The sequence below is a fragment of the Cucurbita moschata genome, unplaced genomic scaffold (genome assembly GCF_002738365.1).
Source record: "Cucurbita moschata cultivar Rifu unplaced genomic scaffold, Cmos_1.0 Cmo_Scf00020, whole genome shotgun sequence".
Classification (NCBI taxonomy): domain Eukaryota; kingdom Viridiplantae; phylum Streptophyta; class Magnoliopsida; order Cucurbitales; family Cucurbitaceae; genus Cucurbita; species Cucurbita moschata.
Window position 1 is genome coordinate 3437565 of NW_019268536.1, and position 20200 is coordinate 3457764.

The 20200-nt window shown below is 35.4% G+C and overlaps 4 protein-coding genes across 6 annotated transcripts in view; 2 read left to right on the forward strand and 2 right to left on the reverse strand.

Moving 5' to 3' along the window:
* Positions 1-629, reverse strand: part of LOC111458047 (uncharacterized membrane protein At1g16860-like) — a 9230-nt gene extending 8601 nt beyond the window's left edge. The window contains exon 1 of the mRNA XM_023100544.1: positions 399-629. The gene's annotated coding sequence lies outside the window, so the exon portion shown is untranslated. The remainder of the gene's footprint in view (positions 1-398) is intronic.
* Positions 630-3767: 3138 nt separating this feature from the next.
* Positions 3768-9522, reverse strand: LOC111457733 (uncharacterized membrane protein At1g16860-like). The gene is made up of 5 exons (XM_023100113.1): positions 9218-9522; positions 7396-8364; positions 7018-7173; positions 5073-5284; positions 3768-4250 (listed from the first exon to the last, which is right to left on the reverse strand). Exons 2-5 carry the CDS (start codon positions 8281-8283, stop codon positions 4058-4060), a joined length of 1449 nt encoding a protein of 482 aa, XP_022955881.1. The 5' UTR covers positions 8284-8364; positions 9218-9522; the 3' UTR covers positions 3768-4057.
* A 1906-nt stretch (positions 9523-11428) lies between these two features.
* On the forward strand, positions 11429-12597 carry LOC111457989 (ylmG homolog protein 1-2, chloroplastic). 2 transcript variants are annotated; one of them, XM_023100464.1, is made up of 2 exons: positions 11429-12288; positions 12377-12597. In XM_023100464.1, exon 1 carries the CDS (start codon positions 11502-11504, stop codon positions 12207-12209), a length of 708 nt encoding a protein of 235 aa, XP_022956232.1. In that variant the 5' UTR covers positions 11429-11501; the 3' UTR covers positions 12210-12288; positions 12377-12597. The 2 variants fall into 2 exon arrangements, with proteins under 2 accessions (XP_022956232.1, XP_022956231.1); XM_023100463.1 differs by having other exon boundaries at positions 11429-12284; positions 12375-12597.
* A 4250-nt stretch (positions 12598-16847) lies between these two features.
* Positions 16848-18957, forward strand: LOC111457911. 2 transcript variants are annotated; one of them, XM_023100359.1, is made up of 3 exons: positions 16848-17308; positions 17392-17520; positions 18606-18957. In XM_023100359.1, the coding sequence occupies exons 1-2, from the start codon at positions 16918-16920 to the stop codon at positions 17478-17480; spliced, it is 480 nt and encodes a 159-aa protein (XP_022956127.1). In that variant the 5' UTR covers positions 16848-16917; the 3' UTR covers positions 17481-17520; positions 18606-18957. The 2 variants fall into 2 exon arrangements, with proteins under 2 accessions (XP_022956127.1, XP_022956126.1); XM_023100358.1 differs by having other exon boundaries at positions 17392-17471.
* Positions 18958-20200: the final 1243 nt, after the last annotated feature.

A 20200-nucleotide genomic window follows, 5' to 3' on the forward strand; every position in this document is an offset into this window, starting at 1 on the left:
GAACATGGAGAAACTTCATGAAGTCTTACCCTTATCCTAAAGGGAGAAAAACGGCAGAAGGAAAGAACCGAAATTAGGATGTTCACCGGTTACGAGACAATAAAGGATTTAATATCTCGTGATTGCGCACTGAAATTGATTAAGGAACTAGGATCTGTAAGAACACATACATAATTGAAGATTACAATCAATTGAACACTCAATTAAAAAAGAGGACCATCAGCTGACCAGAAAAACAACAAGAACAACAAACGAAAACACATCCATCAGAGAAATGGAGAAGATCTACGAGGGAGGCGGGATTCAGGAGAAGCAAACAGAAAGTGGCAAAGTAGTAGAGTAGAAACGAAGTGAAAAGGAGAGAATGAAGATAGGGAAACACAATTTTGAGCACTTACCAGTAGGAAAAGCAGTGGCAGCAGCTGTAATGGCAGAAATCCAGAGATTAGGAGACATAATGTGTCAAAAAAACAGAAAATTCCAAAACCAATCCAAATCTCAGTCTCTCAATTCCTCTCTACGACTTAGCTCCCTTTCTCTCTCGCCCGCTATCCGAACTTCCGTCGCTCTCCCTCTCCTGCGGACAACCGCATCGACTGGTGGGTTTTGTCAGTCCCCTTCCAAAAAAAAAATTATAAAAATCTAAAACAGAATTGGAAATAATTAACTTTGTAATTATTGATAATCATCACTATTCAGTACAGTCCTTTTTTTCCCCCAAAATTCCATGAAATAAATTAATTGTATTCTTCATATTTGTGCTTAACAACGATTGAAAAATTCATTTTCGATCCAACGGCCCCAATTTTATCCTTTCATATCCCATCAATTTAGATTATCCAATTTAAATCGAGTTACATTAAAAGAAAATAATAATAATTTGAGTTCGTTAAATTTTTTAAAAACTAAAAATTGGAGTCGATTCACGGCTAATTTTTTTTTTTTTTTGTTAAGTACAGTTCAACCCTACTCTACTTTATTATTAATTAAGAATATTTTAGATATTAATATAATATGTATTATAAATAATCCGAATTTTATTAATAATTAAAAAAAATAACTAAACCCGAAAACAGAGGCTTGGTTTAGATTGGGTTATGAACCCTATTTCTGTCCGTGATCACCAACCGAACCAACCAAAAATTTTGAGTTCGTGCAAACTATTTCTCTAACCAACTCAGGTATACTACTGCTGTGAAGTCTATGTCTGAATTTAGAACTGTATTTGTGGTGTTGAGGTACCTGAGTTTTTGAGGAGCTATTTTAATTCTCGTTTTTCAATTTTTTTTTTTTTTTTTTATCTGGTTAGTCATTAAATTAGAGATAGATTTGAATATATAACTTTACTTCATTCATACTCCAACTCATATCACTGCGACAATCTTTTAACAATTTTCTAATTCATACACCAAGATACATTTAAGAGTGTCGGTTGATCATTCATTCCTACCGTCGTATTCATGTCATCCTAAAACTAAAAAGAGTCATGGAAATTGGATCGTTCGTCTATTCTTACCTTTCTCATTTTCAACTGTATCACAATAGATAAGAAATTGTCTATCGTGTAGACGTTCGTAAACAATGAGTTTATAATTTATTCAATTTAGTTCCCAATTTTAAATTTATTGAAAAGTGTCAAGTTAATAATTAAATTTCCACCTTTAAAATTTGAAAGTAAACAAATAATAATAGTAATAATATATCTAAAAATAGAAGGATGAAAATAATATTTGACCAATAAATAAATTAACAAATTTTTTTTTTTTTTTTGGTATTTTGTGCAATAAGTTTTTTTAATTGTTTGTTCAATGAATTTTCTCATTTCTTTTAAAAATTTGAAAATGGTTCAATTTTCATTTTTGAAAAATAATTATTTGATCCTTACTTTTAATTTACTTTTTATAAATTTATAATAATTTAATTTTGAGGACTTATATTAATATATAAACTTGAGCATTATTTAAATCGAAGGTGAAAAAATCATGTTAGGTGACAAAATTATAATATGTCATAATTCCAATTTCAAATTTTTTATAATTTAAAATATTATAGTTGTTATACTTTTTCTATTTTAATTACAAATAAAAAGGTGTATGAAAATAATTTTATAGAAAATAAAATTGTGCTCAAAACAACATTTTCGATTCAGATCAGAACAGATTAACATAACATTAATGACTTCTTGTAACGACTTTAAAAGTTAGGGAAAGGTTTCCACACTCTTACAAAGGGTATTTCATTCTTTTGACAACCAATGTCGGGTATCAGAATCCACCTCCCTCTAGGGCCTAGCGTCGTAGCTGGCACTCGTTCCTTTCTCCAATTGATGTGGGACTCCCACCAAATCCACCCCCTTCAAGGTCCAGCGTCCTGGACATTGCCTGACGCTTGGCTTTGATACCATTTGACATTTGTAACGCTCTAAGCCCACCACTAGCTGATATTGTCCTCTTTGGGTTTTCTCTTTTGGGGTTCTCCTCAACACTTTAAAACATGTCTGTTAAGGAAAGGTTTCCACACTATTTTCGTTCTCCTCCCCAATGTGGGATATCACACTTACATGTCGGTAACTTAATAGTAGAATGGTAAAAAAAAATGTATGATATTGATTCATATCCATAAACAAAAACAGAAAGACTCGACTTTTTGTCCACAACAATCCTCTACTATGAACCTAACAAAAGACCTGACATCCGAACATGCAATCTCAAAAAATCAAACGAATCAAAAATAGTTTGGGCTAATTGATTGGTTGAGAGAAGTTACAAAAACAAAAATAATATGTGACATCCCACCTTGGTTGGAGAGAGAAATGACGTTATAAAACCTTGAGGGGAAACCTGGAAGGGAAAGCCCAAAGAGGACAAAATTTGCTAGCGGCAGGCTTGAGCTATTTCAAATAGTATCAGAACCAGACACCGAGCAGTGTGTGCTTGAACTATTACATAATAGATCTAACAAGACATTGGCGACTAAAAGTGAAACCGGGCGAGGATGTAGCAAAAAACAAAGAGAAAACGTGTGGGTTGGAAGAAAAGAAAATAGAGGGAGAAAGATGACCTAGGGTTTTTGAGAGATGGGAGGGAAAAAACGAGAAAGATGAGCATAGCTCAACCGGCATATAACATGGTCTCTCGATCAATAAGCCCGATTTGAATTATATAAAAAAATATATATAAATTCCATACTTCCATGTTTTTGTAGATTATTTCTTACTTTTCAACCCGTCATATATTTTAACAAGTTGAACCATGTTTAAATTTGCTTAGCTATCAAGTTATCTCTTCAAAGAGAATGAAGGAGTTCGTCCCTTTAGTAGGTCGTCCCATGTTTGCTTTATACGTTACTTCATCGACAACTAGATAGAAACGTCATTCCAATTATTCTTGTTTTTTCAATTTTCATTTACGATTCTATGTAATCCAACCAAACGGTCTTCTCAGGAAGACCTACCAAGAACACCTCCTTCCCAAGCAGTAGATTTTGCTATAGAACTCGAGTCAGAAACTGGGTCTATTTCCAAAGTCCCCTATAACATAACGCCCAACAAAGCTGAAAAAACTCAAGAAACTTACAAGACTTACTGGACAAAGGCTTCATTCATCCTAGCGTATCTCATTAGGGTGCACCAGTGTTATTTGTCAATAATCTAAAAACAACAACATGACCGATACTAAATTAACTTACGTGATCAAGGCAACCGAAGCATGACCTAAATAGTTAAGATATATATTCTCGAGCCATGCGAAGAGTATAAAAGAGCAGCATTGGCATGGCAAAAATACTTGCATTTCTTCACATAAGACTACCAGTCAGTCAGCTCAAGATTCAATGTGTTTCTTCTTCATACAAAAACAAACCCAACAATGTAATTTCAAGCTCTAAGAAGATATAAAGGGAATATGAATACAAACTATACATCAAGCCAAGAGAAGTGGGGAGCACAAAAAAAAAAAATGCCTAATGTCTTCTTTGGTTGTTCAGTGGATGCACCAACACCATCAAAATATTGTTCAAGAAACCGTAATACCTCAATAAGTTTCTTATGCACATATCACTACACAGGAATGACATCCACTTTTGACGAGTCCTCGCATCTGAGGACGATACCGTCAAGGCTAGCTGGAAAAATGAACTTGCCCCATTGGCATCCCGTGGTTAACGGTTCGGGTGGGGGGACGATCATAAGCACGTTGTCGTTTCTCTGAACAACTCCCATCACGCTAACCGTGCTACCCTCCTTTATGTATCTGCATTTGATAGTCACAGTAACACACTAGTCTGAATAATCATTATCCTTAAAAATCATTTCACATTCAACAATAATGCTTGAAACTATCATCCTTGAATAGGCCTAATCTGTTAATTCACCAGGTGCAGGAAATGTGAAACTTTCTAATAAATAAACGTTTCGGTCGTTGAACGTTCTATCTTAAGGTTAGATAATAGTATCCCTGTTTAAGACGTTTGCTGGTTTGGCTGTTTAACAATTCTCTCACAATCTTCAAAAGATGAGGTAATTGGTTTGAGGAGAACGAAACATTCTTTATAAGGGTGTGGAAATCTCTCTCTAGCAGACGCGTTTTAAAACTTTGAGGCGAAGCCTGAAAGGGAAAGTGAAAAGAGGACAATATCTGAAAGCGGTGGACTTGAGCTGTTACAAATAGTATTAGAGCCAGACACTAGGCGATGTGCTAGCAAGGAGGCTGAGCCTCGAAGCGGTGTACCAGTGAGGACGCTGGACCCCGAAAGGAGGTGGATTATGAGATCCCACATTGGTTGGGTTGGAGAACGAAGCATTCTTTATAAGGGTGTGGAAACCTCCCTCTAGCAGACGCGTTTTAAAACCTTGAGGGGAAGCCCGAAAGGGAAAACCCAAAGAGGACAATATTTGCTAGCGGTGGAACTTGGGCCCGGGTGAAACAAAACTGAGTCATAATATAAAAGCTTGTAATGGGCAACAACTATTGAAATACAGTGGTAGGAAAGAAAGCAGGGGATAACCATGAGTTTACTGAACCCTGAGGCTATTCAAGGAGTCTACATGTAAGAGAAGAACAAAAGTTGCTTACCCTTCTTTTAACCGCATTACACGATCATCGCTTGAAAGATTCCTCCTCCCGAGCCATCGAACGAACTCTGGAGATAAGTCTTTGTTTGATGGATTAACATCAACAACAAAAGAGTCATCAACATATGGAGTCACCCTAGCACCATAACCAGTCTTAACCAAGGCTCTCAATCCGGACTGAAAATCCGAGATGTAAAAGTCGACCACGTGTCTCTATGGAAGAAAAACATAAGAACAACATAAATTTACTGATATTGATCTTGAAGTTTAAGTATAGAACAGATTCATGAAATTAAAATATTATCATTCATATAATTATAGCATTTCTAAAGTTGGCTTGGATCTAAAGTTCACTTTTCTGGACTTTTTTCCCCAATGATCTTCTCTAGTGTTGAGGATAACAGTGTTATACATGAAAGAAATCCATTCTTAGTGTGAGATCCCACGTCGGTTGGGGAGGAGAACAGATCATTTTTTATAAGGGTGTGAAAACCTCTCTAACATACGCGTTTTAGAAACCTTGAGGAAAAGTCCAAAGAGAACAATATCTGTTAGCAGTGGGCTTGGGTCGTTACACTCGGGTTTCAAGATCATTAACGTTGTTGCCAAGTTCACGATCTCAAAATAAAGAAGAGCATGCAATACCTTCAGTCAATAGGCAAGTTGTTGTTAGAGATGTGAAGATGAGGGAATAGAGAGGAAAGCTGAATACCTTTCAAATATCCTCTCAAATCTAGAATCTTACCATTATTGACAGAGATGGTGACCCATTGGCATTCATAATTTTCAGTTCGAAGATGTAACCGTCCAAGTCCAAGCCCCTCGCTAACAGATATTATCCGCTTTAGCCTGTTACATATCGTCGTCAGCCTCACAGTTTTAAAACACGTCTGCTAGGGAGAAGTTTCCACACCCTTACAAGGAATGTTTCGTTCCCCTCTTATCTCATAATCCACCCCCTTGGGGGCCAGCATCCTCACTGGCACACCTCCCGGTGTTTGGCTCTAGTACCATTTATATCTGTCCAAGCCCACCATTAATAGATATTATCCGCTTTAGCCCATAACGTATCGCCATCAATCTCACGGTCTTAAAATGTGTCCGATGTAGGATCTCACTGAAGATTACTTTAGCATTCTTGAGTAAAGCTTTTGCCAACTCCATATTCATTATTTCATGTCAAGGAGAATACAATCGATGCGAACTTAAAACTTAGAAGACAGACATTCTACTTTTCGTAAGATTAGCAAGCCCAAGACTTTCCCGACTCAGAACGAGCTACATTTTTCCTAACCAGCAATATAAAAACTGCCTTCTAGCTTGAAACCTTCCCAAAAGAGATCGTTCGAAGTCGTTCTGAGATGGAAGTGCAGTTTCAGAAGGATAAAGTGTAATTATCAACCAAGTTATTAATCAGATTCTCATTAAAAGGAAAAGGGAAAAGAGTACTTGTAGTTGTCCTTTGTGTTCTTACTCTTACCAATTGGAGCCTCTTTTTGGTCTGATCTTATGGCTATCTTTCGTATGGCCGTCACTTTCGTAACTTAATTCGGTTCGATGAAAGTTCATTTTCCATCAAAGAAACCAGTTAAAGCAAACCATGTGTTATAACTTGTAATTGTACTCTACTTGGATTTGCTAATTCCAAAGGGTTCGTTCCGTTCGATTCTTAACACCGTCATTTCGAATATTTGAAAACCGCGTTCATCAGCCATGGGTCCATCAGGGCTTCAAAGTCCAAACCATTTTACTAGCCAACATAACCAATGTGTGCACGATTGTGACAACTATCCATTATTAAGTATCCTCCATATACTTCAGAATCAAAGGGATCGCCAAACAGAAATTAAAAAAAAAACACTAAGAAAGGACTAGCATTATATGAAATCAAGGAATGAAGAAAAGTCAACAACCGAACGTATTTGATCGCTTAATAGGCATATTACCTCCGATGATCTCAGTCCCCATGTGAATCGGCGATGTCCAGGATTTGCAGGCTTCGAACCCCACCCTCGATACTCATATAAACTTGTAGATGTATAGACGCATCTAGGAACCTTACGGAAGGATGACTCGAGAGGCACATTGCCACATGTAACAACCTGCAGAATTCGAGAGGTACTATGACATCAATAAAATCGAAGTTCCGGTAATATTTATGGCATATTGTCACCGAAAATTTACATTTCAACAGGAGGATAGCTCACGAACCATATTTATTGATAGTTAAATGAATCAAAGGCCAGAAAAATACTTCAATGCAATCAAGAGTACTAATTAGCTATTATCACCACTATGAAACCACACTTTGATAGGCAACATACCCCAGAAACTTTGACATATTGCCCGTTTTTTGCAGTACGAAGTTCGGCATCGGGATTCTGAGAAATGAAACCGATAAGAGCTCTCTTTCCGTAACAGCTGTTCCAAGTAAATATTGCAACAACTACTCCAAAGAGTAGAATTACAACAATGAGAAGAACAGGATTGTGAACTGCAGCAAGAATAAAACTACCAGCAATTAGCCCCATGACAAATATGAGAATCACAGACCACAATATTAATTTTGGGAAGCTCTTTCCAAAGGAATATTCATCATCTGGGCTAAGGGTAGTCACAGCCGGATTTTGTGCTATTGAAGGGCCATTTATTTTCATTGAACCCATTGATTCCAAAGGACCAGACATCTTTTTAGGTGCCCCAGATGAGTTTAATGGACCAGAAGAAATGGGACCAGATGTTATGAGTCCAGTAGCAGGAAGAACTGAAGGAATAGGTCCAGAATTTTGGCGTGTCACCCCGCCTGATTGAGGGCCAGATACTTTCTTTACAGGCTCCCCATGTTTGTTTAGTGGCCCAGAAGTCGACTTCTTGAACGAGGTTGAACTAGTCATCATGCCAGAAGAAATAGGACCAGAGGTGGTATAACCCGCCCGAGGGGCTGCATTTGGCATAATTGGTCCTGAATGAGTTGCACCACTAAACGATCCTGTCCTTGTAGGAGCAACATTGAGAGGTCCAGACTTCCTAGACTTCGAGCCATCCGTAGGAATATCAAACATTTTCCCCAATTCTCCAGACTTCTTAATATTGCCACCGGTATAGGGCATTGCCACCGAACTCATCGTCGGAGTCTTTTCTTTGTGCTGCTCTGGCCTCCCCGAGACGAAGAGGCCATTGCTAAGTTGATGAGATGGGAATCTAGAACCCATCAATTAGCTCAAAGAATCTCAGGTGGACAGAAGCAAATTGTGAAGACAACTATTACAAGATCAAACTAGAAATCACGAGTCCTACAAGAACAAAACAATAGCATAAGCAAGAGATAAAAAACACAGGAGAACCATTTCAATTACAAAAAGAAAAACATGGGGCCATAAATGCAGCAGATTCCATTTCAGCAGTGATAACAACAGAGAATGAGTTTTCTATACACTTTTCTTCAAACAATGAAGGCAACAATAAGCATAAGTTTACCCACTTCTTGAGAAAGAACGAGTCAATAAGATAATCTCTGGCAAAAAATTGTTCCAATCCATGGAAAGAACAGTAAGTTCATCAAGAAAACTAAAAATTAAGCAATAGAAAAAACTATGAATGGCTAGGAGATCCCGTTATCACATTTATGGACCTTCTGCACCCGAAATCAAAGCTTGTTGCAAGATTTAAGCAGTTGAATATGTCCAAGAACAAAAGAAAACTCGGCTTCAAATACATTTTCCTGGATCGAGTTAGCCAAAATTTCATCTCTCATAAGGTTAATTGCATCTTTTCCAACGACTTCAAATCTAGAAGCATAAGTAGGTAACAGATCCATAGCTCAAAGAGAAACCCAGAACAATTAATGAAATAAAGACAGCCCACATTCTTCAAATTGAAGAAATCCAGAGAGTTCAAATCAAAGAAACGCAGTAAAACCATGGCAGGAATGTGAAACAGGCCGATTCCATAGCGGATTGCAATCGAACAAAAAATCCAAGAGTAACCCATTTCGGAATGAACCCATAAACAGTCAAAACTCAGCTACAAAAGATCAAATAGAAAAACCCAGATCATGGAATCATTAGCAAGTGGTACGAAAATGGGGAAGATCTAGAAATATGAATGCGGATAAGGGGTGGATGATTGATTAAGAGTAGAAAGTACCTGTAAGAGACAAAAAAAGGGAGTGAGTGAGTGAATCAAAGGTATCGGAGGAAGTAATGGCAGTAGTGATTCAGGTGGGAAGGCGAGAGTGAGATCCCATTAGCATAGCAGAGGGTCATCTGTGGGTGTGTGTGTGTTTGAGTGTGTATAAAAGGAATTTCTCTCTCTTGAAAGAGCCGCAACAACTGGTGGGTTGTCTGGCCCGGCAAAAACCACCAAACGGAGTATAAAGGTCAAGCAAAACAACAATCCCATTTAACTATTCAGCTCGGAGGAGACATCCCACCTCTCCCTTTCTCTCTCTCTCTCCCTTTCTCTCTCTTATCTTATTTTATTTTGTCAATGGTTGATTTGGAATAAAAAAAATTATTGAAATTTTGGATTTATATCAATTTAGATCATTTTTTTTAATAATTTATAGCCGATTGAATTAGAAAAATCTTATGAACCCACCCGAAATTTTGGATGGGTTGAATTGATAGACATAAATAAAATTTCCAAATCAATCTTATATTGTTCAGTAATTAACGAATTATTTTCCATAATAATCTTGAAAAATAGGACAGGGTTGACTTAGGTTGTATAACTCGACCTATTGGACTCTTTAAACCATGAACAGGTCTCTATAGCTTGAGTTGGGTACTCTGAGTTTATTGGATAATCCGGTTTTTTAGCCAATTTTATTTAAAATTGATTAAAAATTGGGTAATTAAGGGAATAATTCACTACTCCAAACCTAGAGGAAATTAGTTAATTAATTTATTTTATTTTGTTGGTGAAGAAGTTGAGAAATTACCAAACCTATAGGAAATTAATTAATTAATTAATTAAAGATAATTGATAAAATGGGATGTTTATATTTAAAGTTTAATATTTATTATAAAAGGAAGAGAAAATTAGAGAGGAAGAAGAGCAGTCCACATCATCATCACATGTAGACAACCACCAATGACACGGTTTCTATAGCTGTAACCAATGGATGTTTAATATATAACAGCCAGGTAAGATAATCCAAACTCTCCCTCTACATTTATTCTTTCACTAAAAAAACAATAAATTAAATTAAATAAATTCTTAGACACAAAATTCAAATTTCAACATCAAATAACAAAAATTTAAAATTTAAAAATTTAGTAGACGTCAAAAAATAAAATAAACGCAATTTTTGGGTCCAATTATATACGGTAAACTAATTGTAAATCAATAATTAAATTTTAGTTGATTTAATCAGTCACGTGAAAAATAAAATCTACAAAAAATAATAATAATAATAATAATAATAAAAGAGGTGTTCGTGTTTTTAATATTTAGAAGTGTTTGGCACGTTTAAAAATTGGATACCAATTAAAACTACTATTTAGATGTGTTTATATATTTATAAATCATAAAACTAATTATAGTTACGAATTAAATAATGGGTTGAATCTCAACTATAAGTAGTTAATTATATGTTATAATTTTTGTATAAATTATTAATCAATAATATCTTATATCATATATTACAGATATTATAATTTAAGGAAAAAAACACATTTTTATTTCTAAATTTAGATTTTTGGATATTGGAAATAGAAAAAGGAAGAGAAAAAATAATAATATTTTATTTGTTCGAAAATAGAGTTAGGGTTACAATCCAATCCAACTTAATTCTAGGTTGAAGAACACAACTCTCCATAATTGTATGATATTGTCAACTTTGAGCATAAGTGGTCATAGCTTTGCTTTGGGCTTCCCCAGGAGGCTCATATCAGTGAAGAGAGTATTATTTAATTATAAGCATAAGTGGTCATAGCTTTGCTTTCGGCTTCCCCAAGAGGCTCCTATCAGTGAAGAGAGTATTATTTAATTATAAACTTATGAACATTTCCTAAATTAGTAGAAGTGGGACTTTCATCATCCAATGCTTTTAAAAAAATTAAAAATATTTAACTCTTGTGATACAAGCTATTTATAATTGATATTTAAACGTTATGAAATTTTAATTATTAATATTATATGGGGATAATAAAACTTTTTAAAATAATTAAAAAGAAATCGGAGAATCCAACCTAACCTAACTCAGGATTAAGTTGAGTTGAATTGTCTAACCCAACTCGAAAATAGAGAGTTAAATTGAGCAAAAGGATGAATTGGTTGCAAAATCTTTTTAATTTAGAAAATATAAAAAAGAATTGTGAATTTAAATTTTAAATTAGGTTATTATTTTTATTTCCACATTATCTTCCCCCTTCACATTTCTGTGTCCGCGGCCTCAATTTTGCCGATAAACAAACCACACCCAACTATGGCGTCTTCCCTAATCGCTTCTCAAGCTCTGCCCCTCCGACGCCCCGTCCTCCCGCCGAAGCTCCACCCTTCTATTGCCATTTCTTCCCACTCCTTCAACCGGCCACTACCTTCTCCGCTCCCCCTCCGTTTCTGCACCGCCAACTCTCCAAATCACGGCCTTAGGGTTTTAGCTTCGTCATCGCCTTCTGCTTATTCACCAAAACTTTCCAATCAATCAGAAGATATTCCGATTGGATCTCTCCTTACCGGTCCGACCCGGGTACTTGCTACTATTCTATCTATATCCTTAACATTTTCGACCTTGATTGTCAAACTGGTTCAGAATGTTTGGCCGAGTTTGATTGCCCAATGTCTCGTAAATCCATGTACTGGGCTCGGTGCCTTCCAGCCGGCTGGCTCTTTGTTCTTCGCTGCACTAGTCGACCGCCCTGGCGGAAATCTCAACACGCCTTTGACGGTGGTGGCTGCGGGGTTGGCCAAGTGGCTGGATATTTACAGTGGGGTTCTGCTGGTTAGGGTTTTGCTGAGTTGGTTCCCCAATATCCCTTGGGACCGGCAGCCACTCTCTGCAATTCGTGATCTCTGCGATCCTTACTTGAACCTGTTCCGGAATATAATCCCTCCAATATTCGACACCCTGGATGTTAGCCCACTTTTGGCTTTTGCTGTTCTGGGCACACTAGGGTCAATTCTGAAAAAGTAGCAGGGGCATGTATTGAAGGAGGCTACGAGTGGATTTGGTTGGTTGGTTGGTTAGTGGCGGAATTTACGACGAGTATAAGGTATAATTCAATTCATCGAAATTTGGATTTGAGTTTTGGGGTTGTGGATATATCCTAATTTGGTTTTATTTCTGTTTTTCTTCTTCAGGGGATTTGAATTTGCGAGACATGATTGTAAATTTTAGTTAAAACAGTTGAATTTTGACAGCTTTTAATGAAGCATTTGTTCGATGAGGTTATCGTTTCGGTTTATGTAATCTCCGTTTCAGACTTAGAAAAGGATGGTATATTTGAATTTGTTTGCTCGGCATAAATAATCATCTGCTGTGGTACTTTTCAGCAGTTTTACTACCCAGCCTTTTGCATACAGCTTGCTGAATGATTTAACACTGCTCCGATTACTATCTTTGCTATGTTTATGTTATAAGAATAATATATGGGCTAAGAATATAAAGGTGGTAATCAAGTTAGTGCCGTTTGGAATGACTTTCAAAGTACTTAATAACTGTACTTAGAAAGTTGCAAGCGCTCTCCTTTACACCACTGTATTAGTAGAAGCTAGAACACCCAAATTGAATTGTATCTCGAGCTGAGTAAAGGTCTTTTATCTATTTCCTATGAATGAGCCTGTTTTCATTACACCAATGGGTATGGTTAGCCACAGAACTCAAAGTATGCTTACCTGCTAGTATGGGCGCACAGTGAATTGATTAGTTGTTAGAGTTGATAGGTTTCGAATTTGATCCAAATATGGTATTTTTAAGTCTTCCTGTTTTTTCTCCTGGGGAGGAATGGATTGACTCGTTACTTCCAGAGAGACATATCGACACGGGATATGGTGTGATTGAATATTATAGAAAGTGATATTGTTTAATTATATGATTTCGTTGAATGGTACTAGTCTTTGTATGGTTTGTGCAGATAGATTTTTGCCATGATTCTTAGATGGTGAGGAGGTCAAAACTAAAAGTGCATGCCAGTACAAGTATTCCATCTTCGAACGCATCTGGTATTTGATTATTGTGTTACAGGTGGATTCTGGCTGTACCCATATTGAGATTTCTTAATAAGCTGTCGATGAGTTGGTTGAATTTTACATATAATTTATATGTATGCTCTTCAGCTTCCTGAAACCAAGTTGCTTGATCTACTGTGTGTTATAAGAATTAAGAAATATCTTTTACCTCTGGACAGGTAGAAGATTTCTGAAATAGACAGAATCCAGAATGAAACCTACCCAAGTTGCTTGATTCTTCTCAGGTGTGAATGATTTGATGAATGGAATTTGTGATTTTGCGTGTACTTGTTTGTTTGTTTGGTGTGTGTATGAGAGACAAGCTGGATGCTTTCTAATTGGTAATCCTTATTTCATTTCTGACGTTTATTTCTGACGTTTATTGTTGAGAATTGTTGGGAGGGAGTTCCACGTTGGCTAATTTATAGGTTGATCATGGGTTTATAAGTAAGGAATAGATCCATTAGTATGAGGCGTTTTGGAGAAGACCAATGCATAGCCATGAGAGCGTATGCTCAAAGTAGACAATATGAACAATATTATATCATTGTGGAGATCTGTGATTCCTGACTCAAAATCTCATTGAATTTAGGAACCCAATTCCACCCGGAGTAACTAGTGAGAAAGATGTGAGAAAGATGGAAAAAAAGATGGAAAAAAACAGGAGAAGGGTGTTTTTGTTTTGGTTTGGTTTTATTCATAACTCTTCTCAGGGGTGGTTCGAAAGCTGTTCGGTAGAGCCTACTCCTCTCCCTTCCTCCCAATGTAGGGTCGATACTCTTTTAAGAGCATGTCATGTAGGGTCGGTGTTCTTTAAAGAGTATGTCGTAATTATTTTGAAATATGTCTTTAATCATTCAAATTCATACTCTTTATTGAGTTTGTCATAATCATTTAAAACTCTAGAATCTACTTCGGTGTCTCACTCATTTATGTTTCTGTACATCATTGTGTATAGTATTTGGGAATGTTCCATATATATATATTTTTTTCTAACTGAGTTTACTTATTATGGATTAATCATCAAGACACTCGAAGGTTGGCTTGAAATTCTGTTAAAATGGACTGAAATCCACTCAAAAGTTCTATCTATAACTTATCTATTTCATCTCTTATAACCAAAGTTTCTTCATTATTGTTGATTTTCTTGTTGTTATCTCCTTTTCGGCAACAATTGATATACGACATAAATTTTATTTAAATAGTTTAAAGTCATGAACCCATTTGAATGATACCAAAAACTCATTTAATTGCAAGTAACAAAATTAACTAAAAAATGTTATACGTGGAATCTACAATTTACTTCTTACTTGTGATGAGGCATATTTTGATCATTTCACTATTTACATTTACAAGTGATTAGATGCGAGATTAGGCTATAACTTCGTAGAGTTCAAAGTAAATCTTGTGGATACCTATTAGATTTAGGATGCAATGAGAATTTACAATTAATCTGCTTATTGAATACTTTTATATTCACCCATTTCTCTCGTCTTTTGTTTATAGGCGAGTTGGAAGAGTGTTCAAGAACTGCATTGTCATAAAGGGGATCGTTTTGGAGCGTCAATCCATCTTTATATTTGAGTCATTTATATTTTGATTTTGGAGCTGAAACCAATTTCACCATTATAATAAATTTAAGCCATACCTACTTGGAAGTGAATTTTCTTTTTCATCTAATTTTAGTGTATTTTTTTTATTTTCTTTATTTCTATTTAAATTTTATCGGATTTCATCTTTTATTTCATTTTACTTTTTCTTTTATTTATTTTCATATTCAACTTTTCAGCCATGATCCGAGATTCGAAACCTTAAAAATCTCGAATAGTTAACCAAAGCATATAAGCATATATGTCCTCACTTTAATTTTACTTTGTGGCATGTGCAGATCAAGGGTGGGTTGAATTAATTATGTCTTGAAGTCTTGAAGTGAAGAGTTCAGCAATGAAAATAGTCAATTTTTAGGAATCATTAAAACTATATAATAACATGAAACAATTTTACCATTCTTACAAACAAACATATGCAATTATCATATTAAGTATTCATACTAAATGAACATTTTTCTAGCAAACGTGTTTTAAAATCTTGAGGGGAAGCCAGAAAGAGAGCCCAAGAAACCTTTCCCTGCAAACGCGTTTTAAAGACTTGAGGGTAAACCCGAGAGAGAAACTTAGAGAGAACAATATGAGAGAGACTTAGAGAGAACAATATCTACTAGCGATGAACTTGGACTTAAGGACACCGAACCCTTCCTCATCCTTCAAAAGATGCGAGCCCAAAGGAACTCGTTAGGTGGTCTGCTCCAAATCCAAAACACAACACTAATATGGAAGCATTTTCATACAATAGTTGAAAATGTTATTGAAGACAAAAATTAAATATAAACTTTAATACTTGAGACTAGCAGCTACATAACTCATACTTAAATGTCATTCATTTTTAAAAGTTTCGAGATTTTACTAAGGGCCTTAGAGGGTGATTCTCAAAGTGGTACAGAAGGAAAAAAAAAATGTTCAGAACTTAGGAATAACTCACGCATGTCTTTGTCTCGACCGCTACATCCAACTCTACCTAAAAAGAAAATTGAAGTAGCAAAGATGTGTATATAAAATACTCAATAAGCAACTTGCTGGTAGTTTATAATTCATTAATAAGTTTATTAATCTTAGTTAATTCTTTACGTGTCTAATTCTCATTTGGGGTACATTCTCTAGTATAAACACTTCATCTAAATATTGAATGTTCATATTGTCCCGTGCAAATATCTTTCTTAGGAAGGACAATCCAAAAATCGCTAGAAACTAGCATGAATCTTATTTAGTTTATTAATCTGAGTTAAGGATTTTTAATTAAGTATTAATTATTGGATCACTTGAAGCAAATTTTTTAATCCTATTAAAACTAATTTACTTTTTGAAATCTATATATATATATATATATATATATATATATATATAGCAATTATGTTAAAAAAATATGAAAAAAAACATCATTTTATCAGGAAAGATATGCAATCCAAGCAAATATCATAATTTAATTTTTCAATCAATTTCTAAATATAATACTTATATTCAAATGCATCATAAATATAAACTTATTATAAAACATTTTAATTCTATTAGAAAACCTACTAATCAAAATTTTAAAATATAAAATTTTATTAAAAATAATTGAAATGCACTATGTAGTATGATTTAATATAAATCACATATTTTAAATAATCAATCAATTAATTTAAAAACAATTTAAATTATAATAGTTTAAATAAAAATATACATGGATTTTCAATAATTTTTAATTTTAATTCAGTAATTTGAAAATTTTGGGCATTTTAGACGTATATTATTTAATTTGAAATTAAATATTTTTTAATACAATTTAAAATAAGGAAATATAATTAACAATTATTTTCCTTAAATAAATAAAAAATTCCATTCCCATGCCATAATTTGACTCAGGTTCAAACTTCCCTTGCAAGACGCCCACTGATTTTAATAATTAATTCCCATTTAATTTTTGCTTCCTAGATCGACGCACAGTCATCTGACACGTGTCATTGCGACGCTATATATTATCATTTCCGGTCGGTTATTTTAGAATTAAATTAAATTAGCTTTTTCTCCATCTGTTTCTCCTTCCTTTCTTCTTTCCGTTTCTCTGCAAAAATCCTTATGTCTCTCTCTCTCTCCAAATCCCGATCCCTAACCCTAACCCTAACCCTAAATCTCCTTCGTCCTCGTCTATCTCCCCTTCAATCTCTCGGCCGCCGTACGTTCTCCTCCTCTCCCGACAACGATCTCACCGACCTCTCTGAATCTCCTTCCTCCGATCCCCTGCTCCGGAACCTTGAGGACGCTATTCAACGGATCCTTGTTCGCCGGTCGGCTCCCGACTGGCTCCCCTTCGTTCCCGGTGCTTCATATTGGGTTCCCTTGCCTTCTACTTCCCATTTGCCTCCCATCGCCAACCTTCTTCACAACTTCGCTAACCCTCTCTCTCCAGAGCAATCCTTGTCTACCACTACCGTCCGTGGCTGGCCTTCTTCTCATTTCTTCATTCAAGGTTTTGCTCTTCTTTCGTTGCGTTTTCATTTTGAATTTATTCTTTTTTTTTTTTTTATGTATATATAATTTTCTTCATGATAGGTGCCCATCTGCCTTCTCTTGAGCCGGAGGTTGAGACCAATTCGGCTGAATGTGAGGCTTCCCAACACTCTGACCACGAGGAAACCTGAGAGCTTTCTCCTTTCCCTAATAAATTGGCAGCTGATCTGGGTTCGTGCTTATTATTTCTTATATTAAACTCGTTTCTGCCGTTATGATGAATTCTCAATTATATATTATCTTACCTCATAAGTTATTTATATACATATATTGAGGGTTTTTAAATCAAAGAATTAACTTGAAAGTTCCTTTGATGTGGGTTAATATGTATAAACTTAACACCCTTCGGATTGTCAGTCAAGTATTCTACTCTCGTTTGATAACGTATTCTACTCCTTTTCTCTCACTCCATATTGTAATGAGAAACATAGTTGTCGTCTCAAACAGTGATAACACATTGTATACCCATACGATGGATTCCAAATTAATGAACTAGGAGGGAGGGCCGGAAAGTATTCTAGAGATTGATATATGTGGGAGTGATTTCCAAAATTGTTGTTTGCATCGCTTTATGGTGAGGAAGATAAGTTTTCAACTTCTAACGCTTTAGTGTGCAGCTTGTGTGGTGGTGTTTAAAACCTTGTGTAATTATTGGAAGATCATTCTTTTGTATCTTTGTTGGGGTACCCTCTACTCGATCCTTAGCCTGTTTCCTATCCTCTTTTGATTATATATACTCGTTTCTTAAAAAATTGTGGTTTACATATTTTGATCGAAGAAACTATTCATATTGCGAGTGCAACGGTGTGAGCTTTTGAAGAATTTTTTTTTTTTAAGTTGGTCCGGGCGTCTATTGTAAGTTGTTCTTTATGTTTCAAAATTTGGGAAACGATAATTAGAAATTCCATGGCAACACATAATTAGTGGTTCTTAAATCGGCGAGTGAAGAATGTTCTCAATTTTTCTCTCTGTTGGAAATTATATTGTATTGTAATTTACGGAATTAGTTTTTGCATTCTTCATTGTGGTTGGAAATTTCTAGTGTTCTGGAAGGATTTCATAATCTGAGGTATGCCTCCTTTGGTGCTAAGCTTGCACCATTCATGATTATGTCGTGAATGTAAATTGCTTTCTAATCTTTGACTCAGCCCATGATTTTGATTGGGAGAGAGTTTGGAAGGAATTTAAACTTTCAAGGTTCATTTATCGATCATTAATTGAGAAGTGAATAACGTACTCTGCACAACTATTTGCAGCTCGACCTGCCTTGTAAAACTCATGTATAGAAGAAGACAACCAATAACTGATTAGCAAGATGGCCGAGCGAGGGGGAGGGGCTTGTATAGAAGTCAGCTGGCCCAGCTGAGCGTTCTTCATCAAATGGCTCTTTGTCCGTCATTGCCAAAGTACACGTAATATCTACTAGCAGCAGTATATCTTGAATTTTATCACATATGTATACTGTTTTCCGACCTTTGCTTTTAAATGTCTTTCCTTCTGGGTAATTTGGTTCTTCCAAGTATTCACAGGTGTGTTGTATATTTTGTTTCTTATATGTTGTAATTTAAATCTAAATATTGGAAAAAACATGATTCTTTCCAACTCCAATTTCAGATTAGAACATGAAACATAGTGGGTGGGGTAGCTTAATTTGAGATTTGGAAATTAGCAGTTGCTTAGGCTATTTTAGATCAGGTTAGATTAGGTTAGGTTTATCCTAATTTGGTTTGGATAGACTACATAAATTTGTCAACACAAATTAAAGCTCTGCAAACATCATTATTCTAATCAGAACAAAGCATCGTTTTGAGAAGATAGAAAAGAGTTGACAGTTTGGGTTGGGAAGAAAAGTGATCTATTGCATTTATTTTGAATGTGAATGCAGTTAAAGATAAAGTCTGATGAAGACTTGTAATAGAAGTGATTTGTGAAAAGGGAAGGCAAGAATCTTTGGGTGTATAGACGGGGAAGGTGCAAGTGGGTGCAATTTTCTTCGGTAGCCTAGTGGAGTTGACGGGGAGTCTTTCATAGCGTAGATGATACGTTCTCTCTACCAACAGAGCTGTAATCTATGCTTCTCGAAAGGTAAAGATGATCTTCTAATCCGATTAATTTTTGAAACCAATAAACAAATAAATCAATCAAAGATCTGTCTCATGGGCTTTCACATGAATTGCTGCATTCATCTATAAAATAATTGAGCATCCTTTGCAAGAGACAACTTTTTTTTGAGAAGTCTAAGCAGTAGATCAATTTATTATGGGTTGAGAAGTCTAAGCAGTAGATCAATTTATTATGGGTTGAGAAGTCTAAGCAGTAGATCAATTTATTATGGGTTGAGAAGTCTAAGCACGTGCTAGGCTCTCCTTTGTATACCCCAAGAGAGGAAAGAGTGCTATTGAGAAGCTCATGGGACTGAGTCAAGGAGCGTAGCTACCAGTCTTAAAGGGGCATAACCCCAAGCATGACGAGAGTTTGAGCCCGTTGACATAGTTAACCCATTTTATGGTATTGACACCAATGTCCGAGAAGTTACAACATAAATATGGGAGTCAACTCGTTGATTTACATGTACATTGTTGGACACTACGTTTTCAAAATATAGGAGTCGTGTTTGTAAATATAGAGTCAATTTGCTATTACTTTGTTTTCATTACGAACATAAATATCATAACTCGCATAGGACAAAATTTCACATCGGTGTAAGATCTTTCTTTTCGGTGTTAATATGATCAAGGTCTTCTGAACAATTTGCAGCTCGGATATGCCTAAACAAAAAGGCCAGTTTTAAAACAAAGGATTGTTTTTTTTTTTTTTTTTTTTTTTTTTTTTTTTTTTTTTTTTTTTTTTT